We start from the raw sequence: 10,945 nt of genomic DNA, 5'->3' as shown, positions 1-10,945 counted from the left end.
AAAAATTAGAAAAATTAGAAAAATTAAAAAATAAAATAAAAAAATAATAATAATTAGATTAGATTAGGTAGAAAGGTAGAAAGGAAAAAGGTAGATTATATTACTTATTAAGATTAAAGCTTATCCTTTTTTTTCTTACTAGGAAATATTCTTCCTTTTTTATAATAACTAAAAGAAGAATAATCTATCCTTTTAATTAGAGTTTAAATACTATTTAAATACTAATTAAAACTTATATAAGATAGTCTTATTTCTATAAGTTTACTTAGAATCTTAATTTAGGTTTAACTTACTTATAGGTCTTATTAATCTTATAACTAATTTATCTTTAAGGTAACTTTAGTTACCTCTTTCGCCTTATAGTATTAAGGTATATAAGATACTTATATAGAAGGAGTAGAAGGTAATTAGAAGGTCTATTAAATATAAGTTATAAGTAGGAAAAGTAGATTAAATAGGTAATATAAGTAGGAAGAAGAATTATAGTATTAATAGCTATAAAGATTATATATAAATTATATAGAGGGATTACTATACTTTATAGCTAGAGGCTTTAGAGACCTTTCTCTAGCTTCTTAATAACTACTAAATACTTTAATATAGGGCTAATATAGGTATTTCGGAGTATCTAAAAGGAGACATTCTAAAGTATCCAAAGAGGCGTTAGAGGTATTAAAGGCATTCTAAAGTATCTAGCTAGTTATATAACTCCCTTATAACTTATATAATAGTTATCCTTAGTAAGTAAAAGTGGGTCCATTATAAAGGGAAAAATTAGGGCAATTTTATAGTATATATAATTACGCCTTTATCCCTTATATATAGCTAATTAGTTATCCTATATAATTTACACTTATTATAAATCCTTAGCTACTATATATCTAATACCTATAGTGCACTATATATAGCTCTCTAGATATTAAGGCTCTTTATTATTATAGATATTAAATTAAATTCAATTTAGATTATATACTTAGAGTATTATAAAAAGAAATAAGATAAATAAATTAAATTAAATAAATAAATTAAATTAAAAAAAGAAGTTAATAAATAATAAAAAAATAATAAAAATAAATAAGAAATTATTAGTATTATACTAGTATTATTAATACTAGCTAAGTTTTAATATATATAAGGTAGCTTTTATTATTTTCTATATAGAGTAGTAATAAGGACTAGATAGAGAGATAGACTAGATAGGAGGAATAGTTCTTAAGCTTATTAAGAGCTTTATTAATAACAATATAGGCAGCTATATACTCTATCTCTAGTTATATAACTCCCTTATAACTTATATAATAGTTATCCTTAGTAAGTAAAAGTGGGTCCATTATAAAGGGAAAAATTAGGGCAATTTTATAGTATATATAATTACGCCTTTATCCCTTATATATAGCTAATTAGTTATCCTATATAATTTATACTTATTATAAATCCTTAGCTACTATATATTTAATACCTATAGTATACTATATATAGCTCTCTAGATATTAAGGCTTTTTATTATTATAGATATTAAATTAAATTTAATTTAGATTATATACTTAGAGTATTATAAAAAGAAATAAGATAAATAAATTAAATTAAATAAATAAATTAAATTAAAAAAAGAAGTTAATAAATAATAAAAAATAATAAAAATAAATAAGAAATTATTAGTATTATACTAGTATTATTAATACTAGCTAAGTTTTAATATATATAAGGTAGCTTCTATTATTTTCTATATAGAGTAGTAATAAGGACTAGATAGAGAGATAGACTAGATAGGAGGAATAGTTCTTAAGCTTATTAAGAGCTCTATCGATAACGATATAGGCGGCCGTATGCTCTATCTCTAGGAAATGCACTAGGCCCTGGCGACCCTAAGCGATGTGGGCGAATACCCACCTCGATGAATGTAGATAGGTGCTCTACGGCGCGGCCACATTTCTCTTCAGCCTATCCGACAAGCACTACTGGACGTTAGTGGGACAAAACTACCTATACGTGCGTGGGGGGAAAGAAAACAAAATTGTAGGAATTTGATGAATTTGATGACCTGGACCTTGTATGGTGTTGCTACCACATTGTTGTGCGTAGTGCAATTCAAGGCAAGATGATGATGTATTTGGCTAGTCTGTGGGTGGCTTTGCGTGCCCTAAATATTGTTGTGCGATCGACAGTCCGCTTAGGTGTCGAGCTACGTTGATGTAACAACCGCGCAAGGGGCCTCAAACGGATGGAAATAGATTTTCCCATAGCTCGTATAACGGAGCAAAACAACAAAGGGATGCTGATCAATCTCTATTGGGTGGGAGCTACAGGGTAGCTTTCCTTCACACCTCTAAGTGCTTGTTACAAAGACCCTAAAAAATGATGGAGGCTGTTTAGGGACTGTGCGAAGATGAAGATGATCTATTCGGACTGTGTGCCCTGTGGCCTTATCCAGGCTGGTGCGGGTGCGGACGCGGGTGCGGATGGTGCGGACCATGGTGCGGGTGCGGCCGGGACGCTCGGTCTGCCAAGGCCGCGTCCGCGTGCTCTGCCTCTCGCTTGGCCTCTTGGCGGCATGTCGGGCTTATCTCTCGTCGTGCTATAGCCGTAATACATTAAGGAGTGGTAGCTTAGAACCTAATGGTTTAAAGCTCGTAAGGGGAGAGGAAATAAGCTAGTATAGGAAAAGAAGGAAAGGCGTTTATTTATAAGGGGCATTTTAATAGCACTAGGTATAGAAAACATTAGGTACTATAAATATTATTATAAGTTATTCTCCTTCTATATTTACTTTAAATATACCTATTTATTTTAAATCTAATCTAATAGTAGTTAGGATATATACTCTTTTAAATCCTTAATATAGAGTCTTAGCTATTACTTAGGAAATAATCCTAATAAGTATATCTAGATTTACTATAAGATATAACTAGCTTTAATTAGCTTTCCTTATTAATATTTATAAATAAAGGTACTAAGTAATTACTAAAGTATAATAATATCTAACTAAAACTATTTAAGGGGTTTTAATATAAGGTAAAAGCTATAATAGCCTAATTATAATAATTATTTTATACTACTAACTTATATACTAGTTATTTAACTAGCTTAGCCTTTTCCTTATAATAGTATATTATAACCTAAGATCTTTATAACTTTAGAAGCCTAGCTATCTTTATATTTAAGATTTTTAGTAGTAGTTATATCTAGTCTTTAGTATACTATCTATAGGTAGTTAAACTAGTAAGATATATTAATTTTACTTTATCTAGTTTAAAGAAGGCTAGTTCTTCTAAATAGTAATAAGCTATATATACTAGGATATAGGTATTCTATAGAATATAGGTAGATTACTCTATATAGCTAGATATAGTTATTTAGGGGTTATAGTAAATAGGGGGCTTAGCTAGTAAGCTTAATAGTTATAAAGTAAATATATAATACCTAATAATTTTTTAATTTTTTTAATTTCTATAACTAGGTTATAATAAGTTTTTAATAGAATCTTTAGTTATACTTATCTTTTAAATTATTACTACTAATTTATTAGGGACTATATAAAGATAAAGATAATCTATTTAGACTATATACCCTATACCCTATAGCCTTATCTAGGCTAGGATAGTGGGCCTATGGGCCCGCACCCTATAGAGGTAGTAATAAGGCGCTATTAAACCCGACTATCGTTACGCCTACGCCTAGCACTATGGATACACCTTACCTAAGGGTACCTTAGTAAGTTCGGCTAAGGGTGGCATCCCTTAGATAAGGTAGCCCTATTTCTTTTATATATATACAATATATCTAACCCTAACCCTAACTAACTATTATTATATACTATTAACCCTAAATAACTACTAACCTAAATACCTAACTACTAACCTAACTACTAACCTAACTACTAACCTAACTACTAATATAACTAGATTAGTTATAAACCGATTAGTAATTAGTTATAAACCGATTAGGAACTAGTTATATACTAATTGACCTTTGTATAGTGTATATTAGAAATTAGTGGGGTAACGTTGGCTGAGGGATGCCACCCTCAGCCGAACTCACTGAGGTACCTCAGGTGAGATACTGCCTGCCCAGCACTCCTGGGGCCGCGCCCGTTGTCGCTCCGGTTGCTGACAACTCCCTTGCGCTGACTGACCCGCATCGACCAGAACTTCGGTGCGCTGGTGGTATGTTCACACTCTGTTTCCTTGGTCAACCGCTCATGTTTCGATAGGGAATGATGCAGGCCCAGGCGGCCCGCCAGGAAACCACCAACAGCGCCATTCTGGCGACTTTGCAGCACCTGGTCGCGCCCGCGACGCCCAACCGCTGGGCCATTGAGTACCACGAGTCGAACCGTGGCTCTTCGTCGCGCCGTTAGAAGCTTCAGCTCTTTAAGGCGCTTTCTTCTACTTTTGTAAAGTAGCATATTGAATAGTTGATGTCGGCTCTTGCTTGCTTCATGTAGATCCCCCAGAAAATCCCTACGGGTGTGGAGAAATAGCCGTCGGGTTATCCACCCGTTTGGTGACACATCCATCTCGATAATAATGAGTATGAAGTATACCCTGGAAATTCTACGATCATACTATGACGGCCTCCTAAATACCCCAATCCCCCGCAGTCACCAACTAGCATCCGCCATGCTCACCACCATCGCCGACTCGCTCATCCAAGCCTACGCAACAGCTCCCACCATGAAGCGCCTCCTCGCCACTATCCGTCTAGCTCTCCCGCGCCTCCTCACTCCCCCCTCCCTCGCGGCCGCATCCTGCGCCACCGACACCGACTGCAGCCTGAACGGCCTCTGCGACACCCGCGCCGGCACGTGCCTCTGCGACGCCGGCTGGACGGCCGCCGACTGCGGCGTGCTGGACCTGCGCCCGGCACGGCCCGGCAGCGGCTACAACCGCACCGCGGCGGGCACGTCCTCGTGGGGCGCGCGCATCGTGCCCGACCCGGCGGACCGCACCCTGCACCACCTCTTCGCCGCCGAGTTTGCGCACGGCTGCGGGCTCGACGACTGGGCGCCGTACTCGCGCGTCGTGCGCGCCGAGTCGCGCGCCGGCCCGGCCGGCCCGTACGCGTTTGCGGACGAGGTCGCGGGCACGTTTGCGCATAACCCGACCGTGGTGTACAGCCCGGCCGACGAGGCGTACTTGCTGTACTATATCGGCTGCGCGACGGAGGTGGCGCCGCAGTGCACGGGCCAAAAGTTCACGTGCGGCCCGGGGAACGCGAATAATGGCGAGAGCGGAATCGCGCTCAAGACGAGCAAGGACCTCAGGACATGGACCGATGTGAGACAGGTGTTCCAGGGCAAGGACAGCGGGGACTGGGACGCCGATGTGACGAACCCGTCTGCGTTTCCGCTGCACGAGGCTGGCAACAGCACCAGCGCCATTCTGCTGGCGTACCGCGGGTGCCCATACGACTGCCGCGGCCGGGAGCAGATCAACATTGCCGTGGCGGCTGGCGGCCACCGCGGCCCGTACACGCGGGTGCAGCCGGACCCTCTCTTCCCGCAGGCCAACGAGGACCCCTTTGTGTGGCGGGACAAGCGCGGCCACTGGCACATGCTGACGCACTCGCTGGCCGCCGACGGCGGGTTCGGCGACGGGCCGAGCGTGGGGCGGCACGCGTACGCGCGCGAGTACGCCGGCCCGTGGACGCTCGCGGAGCGGTCGCTGGCGTTTGACACGACGGTGCGGTACGAGGACGGCAGCGCGACGCAGTTCTTTCGACGGGAGCGCCCGCAGCTCCTGTTTGCGGCGGACGGCAGCATGGCGCCGCTGCTGCTAACGACGGGCGTGCAGCCGCGGGGCAGCGCGATGAGCTACACCGTCATTGCGCCGGTCGGCGATGCGGGCGTCAAGGCTCAGGAAGGGGAAACATGATGTAATAAGGAAGGAGCAGATGTGAATATAGTCTATTTTGGTATAATTGCATGTAAAAAAAGGCCTATTGCTTCCGCGCCACCCAAAATTGCGCCTTGTACGCGCTCGTAGTGAGCGCCTTATCGTCGAAGCTATAGACGGCGCGCATGCCGCGCACCGTGCGGCCCGGCATCGTCAGCGGCCCGTACTTTTCGTCCGTGTCCAGGTACGTGAAGCCCATCGTCTCGGTGACGGACACGAGCTCCTCGAGCGAGAGCTGGACGAGCGGGCCGGTGCCGTAGAGCAGCGGGCCGAGGTTGATCCAGTAGCCGCCGGGGCGGAGCAGGGTGGCGATGGTGTCGAGGTACGTCATGAGGTTGCGCGCCGTGTCGATGAAGAAGTACGTTAGTAGCACGTCGTACTGGCTGGCCTCGCGGTGGAAGACGGTGGTGAAGTCGCCCTCGACGAGCAGCACGGCGGCGCGGTCCACGGGCACCTCGGGGAAGCGGATCACGCGCAGCATGTCGTCCTCGGTGACGTGGTGCGACCACGTGTCGGCAAACGGGTGGCACGCCGAGGCGTTGGCGCCAGAAAACGTCTCCAGGAACCGGTAGGCCACGTTCATGTGCGCCGACCACTCGTTGGCCGTCACCTGGAAGCCGCCCAGCCGCGCGACCTCGTGCGCGAGCCGGTTCAGGCCGGAGCCGGGGAGCAGCACGCGCAGCGGCGCGGGGCGCTCCGCGCGGTCCGGGAAGAGCGTCGCGAGCGTGCCGAGGAGCGCGGGGAACGTCTCGGCGCACTCGTTGGCGCCCGACGGCGACCAGTCGCGGACGTAGTGCTTGAGCGCCTGCGACGTCGACGTCTTGTCGGCGCGCTTGCCCGACGAGGCGAGCTCGAAGGCGTGCTTCTTGAGCTCCTGCGGCGGGATCTGGTAGTAGGCGAGCGCATTTTGCACAATCTTGTCGCAGAGCCGCTGGTTGAGGACGAGGTGCTCGTCGACGCGGTCAAACTTGGTCGAGTACTGGATGTGCAGGTCGAGCAGCTGTGCGTGTTAACTGGCCCGTTCGCGCAAGGAAAGAGAAGGGAGGATGGGAGGTTACCGTCTTGTGCTTGCGGCTCACGTGCTTGTATAAGCCGCGGAAACGCTCCAGCTCGACCAGCTGGCGCTCGTAGTAGTTCTGGTAGCCGACGAGAGCGTCGAGGAGGCGGTGACGCGGGTGCGTGGACGACCAGGTGTGGTCGCGCCGCAGCGACAGCATCAGGCGCGCCCGCTCGGCCTCGTGGCGCGATCCCTGGAGCGGTTCATGCGCGCGTTGCAGACTCTCAAGCATGTCAATGGCATCCGCCGCGTCGTGTGTCGTCTGCGACTGGGCGAGGAGGAGGGGGGTTAGCGTGGGCAAACAGAATCTCACGGGTGTAGGGGGGGCATTACCGGAATCTGCTCGGCGAAAATCTCTGTCGACGCGACGGCCGACTTGACGCGGCCCATGGCATCACCGGAAAAGTAGCTCCCAAAGATGCCGAGCAAAAAGGTGGCGAGCGCGCCGACGACGAGCACGTTGAACGGCAGCGCGACCATCATGACGAGGGAAATGAGCACCCCGCCAAAGGCCACAGGTAAGAGATTGTCGCGCTGCACCATGGCAAGAATGGGCCGGGGAGAGCGAGAAGAGCTGGATTGAAGCGTATCGAGTTGTTTTGTATTGCTGCCAAGCCGTGTGGCGCTGCTTTGGGGGGACCTTGATGGTGCAGGAAAAATCGGTTCTGCGCTGAAGCCAAAGAAAAAATCTCGGCGGGTCGGCGGCAGAATATGCAGCAGAGGACAGGGTATGTATGGGCTGAGAGAAATTTAGAAAATATCAGAGAAATAAGGTAGTATAATGAAGACTTAAAATCTAAATTTTGTTTAGCAAGTCCGATGGTGATTTTGCAATGGGATAGGTGGCACGTACACACTGTCTGGCAGGACAGTAGACTGATCGAGCTGACGAGGATGCCTTACACAAGCCCTCTACTTTTGTGGGCAGCGAGGATTATCTGGATAATATCGTTGGCAATAATACGACAGAAACAGGGATATAGTTGTCGAACTGACTTTACTCAATTGATCAAGCAGATCACTGGCGTATGGTGCGAAACGGTCTCATTCAAACATTCAAATCTAATTCAATCAAATATTCAACTATAAACTACCAAAAAGAAATAATCAAAAGGAAATAATCAAACACTAACAATCCGTTCTTGCGAATCCAGTTCTAAGCCCATCTAGTCGTATCCATCACTCATATCCATACACGTCAGCACCCTACTCGCCGCGGCGCGGGTACTGATAGGCTGAGCGCAGCCAGCGCGGCAGCGACGCAAGACCAGCAGCGTCGTCGCGTGCCCTGTTGCTCCCAGCCTCGCGTCCCTAGGCGTCGGCCTTGTCCGCATCGAAGCCCTTGGTGCCCCACGGCGGCTGGCCCTCGGGGCCCGCGTTGCCGCCGGCGGCCAGGCTCTTGACACCCCATGGAGGCTGTCCTTCAGGACCTGCGTTACCGGCCGCCAAGTTCTTGACGCCCCATGGGGGCTGGCCTTCTGGGCCTGCGTTGCCGCCGGCTAGGCTCTTGACGCCCCAGGGAGGCTGTCCCTCAGGGCCGACGGTGCCGGGCTTGCGACGCTCCGGGCCTGCGTTGTCGGTGCCGTTGCGCGGCAGGTTTTTGGCAGGGTCGGACTCGTCGTCAGGGCCAGGCTGTTTGGGCCAGCCGCACTGGACTGTCACTGGGGCGTCGACATCCTCGGCGGGCGTTGTCTCGTTGCGCGCCTTGGGCTCGTGCGGGCCGTCCATGTGCGGCCAGCCAGACTTGGCCGTTACGACGCTCTTGTCGTGGGGGCCGTCGAGGTGCGGCCAGCCGGAGCTGCCATCGCCGGCCGCTGAGAAATGGCCTTCCTCGTCGGTCTCTCCAACGTGTGTCTTCTGCTCGTGCGGGCCGTCCATGTGCGGCCAGCCAGAGCTGCCGTCGCCGTCGCCGGCCGCCGAGACACTCTTGTCTTCGGGTCCGTCGAGGTTCGGCCATCCGGAGCTGCCATCGCCAGCCGCGGAGAGCTCCTCGCTCTTCTCAGCCTGACGGTTCTGCCCGTGCGGGCCGTCCATGTGCGGCCAACCAGATTTGGCCGTCACGACGCTCTTGTCGTGGGGGCTGTCCATGTGCGGCCATCCAGACTTGGCCGTCACGACGCTCTTGTCGTGGGGACCGTCGAGGTTCGGCCAGCCGGAGCTGCCGTCACCCGCGACAGCGAAACCCTTGGTGCCCCAGGGCGGCTGGCCCTCGGGGCCGGGAGCAGCAAGTGTCTTGTTCGACGCGGGAGGCTCTCCCCCGTGCGGCCAGCCGCACTGGACGGAGACGGGGAGCGAGTCGTCGGCAGCAGGCTCCGGCGTGGAGGGCTCCTCGTCGCTGACGGTGCCGGAGCTCATGCCAGTAGAGGCCATGGTAGGTGTGCTGAGGAGGTCCTTGGCATTGAGGTGGTCGTCTGGGGAGACGAGAGTTGCGGTGCTCTCGTCAAGAGGTCTGTTGGTGGTAGCCATGTGTGGTGGTTGTTCGGTGTAGTTGTAGTTTCTGATGGAGTTTCTGATGTAGTAGTTGCTGTGATGTCTTTGTTTCTTTGTTCGTGAGGAATCATAAACAGAAACCTGAGGAGCAAGCAATGCTTTTATATCTTCTTGACGTTCCGCTCCGAGGTCTAGCCTCGCCGTCCAGCCTTATGACACCGCTAGCTCAAGCACAGCCCGTGTTGCAAGACAAGACTGTATTAGGAAACGCCTAGGGCGTACCCTCGCGTGCCCCCCTCGACAAACGGTCCCCTCGCAAATGTGCCGGGTCACACCCAGAAAACCGTCTACAGTCATCGCATCGCGGCGCCCGGGGCAAGCAGGGGGCCCGGTGAGCCCGGGACCGCTGAGGGGGAGTCATTGCAGGCCAAGACCAATGAGATGTTGTACTAGCCGGCGAATTGAGTAGGCACAATTGCTGGCTGGCGTTGCGAAACAGCCTCGCATGAGCTAGCGTCCGAGGGCTCGGGGAGCCAATGGGAGGGGGCAGAACAAGACCCTGTCTATACGGGACACGATAGGGCGAATAAGCCGTCAGACTTGTCGTACACGCATGAGCAATTCGGACTACGCCTTGTGGTTGGCAATAAAAAAAACCAGACGAAATTGGGCTTGGTCCCTCTTCAGCTGGCGGGGAGACGCTGCGCAGCCTCGCATGACGCCCGCGGACCAGGTCGGAAGCGGCAAGGCACCGTGTCGATCGGGCCCGGCCCGAATCCGGACACTTTTGTTCTCGTTTCCTGCCAAAGTTTGCGTGTTTGAAATTCAATGGACAGGAGAGCAACGCCTGACACATCTTCTTCACACCCTTTCGGGGACATTTTCGTCGTCGGTTCAACACGAGCGCAACGAGGCGGCCGGCGTGGGAGATGACGGGGGATTTTTTTCATGTTTCTTCCTTCCTTCGTCGAATGGTTACACAGGCCAAGCGCAGCCGCGGCTGATGGGTTGTCCTGCAGCAATACAATGCATGCAATGCACAGCAGCATTGTGGTGTTTGCATGCAGAAGCCATTACAGAAGGATGGGCAGTCAGCACGCCGCAATATCAACACACACCTGCCGAGGCAATTTGCCAAATTCGCCAATCGGAGAGAAAAGAAGAGAAAAAAAAAAGAAAAAAAAAGGCAACCGCCCAGAGACTCGGCAGCCCCCTGGTTCGCCCCGGGGCCTCCTCTCGAGCACGAGGCCAGCAGACCATGTACGCTGACCTGACGGGTTGCTTGGCGGAGGCCTGAGCTGGGCAAAATACGGCAAGTACCGACAACGCTGTCAAATAAAACAAACGATTTGCCCGACCAACCCGACATGGGCAATGCCGCTGGCGGCGACCGCGCTTTGTGGCCACGGTTCGGAGACGGCCGGGCGGGTGCGCATGATGCGGGCAGGCTCTGCACAATTTTGGCCGTCTGCGTACAAGTGTGAGTGGCTCGCAAAGATGACGCTGCACCCTTTTGTTTTCTGTCGGAGAACAAGCAGCGATGAATGCGACATGGGATTGTTGC

General features: G+C 49.8%; 3 protein-coding genes across 3 annotated transcripts; 1 reads left to right on the top strand and 2 right to left on the bottom strand.

Moving 5' to 3' along the window:
• Positions 1-4,619: 4,619 nt before the first annotated feature.
• On the top strand, positions 4,620-5,873 carry CCM_08298 (uncharacterized protein; the record flags this gene model as incomplete). The annotated part of the gene is made up of 1 exon (XM_006673437.1): positions 4,620-5,873. One exon carries the CDS (start codon positions 4,620-4,622, stop codon positions 5,871-5,873), a length of 1,254 nt encoding a protein of 417 aa, XP_006673500.1.
• A 64-nt stretch (positions 5,874-5,937) lies between these two features.
• CCM_08297 (N2227-like protein) lies at positions 5,938-7,494 on the bottom strand (the record flags this gene model as incomplete). The annotated part of the gene is made up of 3 exons (XM_006673436.1): positions 5,938-6,894; positions 6,953-7,219; positions 7,285-7,494. 3 exons carry the CDS (start codon positions 7,492-7,494, stop codon positions 5,938-5,940), a joined length of 1,434 nt encoding a protein of 477 aa, XP_006673499.1.
• Positions 7,495-8,262: 768 nt separating this feature from the next.
• CCM_08296 (uncharacterized protein) lies at positions 8,263-9,417 on the bottom strand (the record flags this gene model as incomplete). Its single annotated transcript, XM_006673435.1, has 1 exon — positions 8,263-9,417. The coding sequence occupies one exon, from the start codon at positions 9,415-9,417 to the stop codon at positions 8,263-8,265; it is 1,155 nt and encodes a 384-aa protein (XP_006673498.1).
• Between the last annotated feature and the right edge of the window lie 1,528 nt (positions 9,418-10,945).

This window comes from Cordyceps militaris (assembly GCF_000225605.1).
Source record: "Cordyceps militaris CM01 unplaced genomic scaffold CCM_S00007, whole genome shotgun sequence".
In the NCBI taxonomy this organism is placed as follows: domain Eukaryota; kingdom Fungi; phylum Ascomycota; class Sordariomycetes; order Hypocreales; family Cordycipitaceae; genus Cordyceps; species Cordyceps militaris.
Note: the sequence above shows the minus strand (reverse complement) of the source record. Positions and strands in the feature narration are given on the sequence as shown.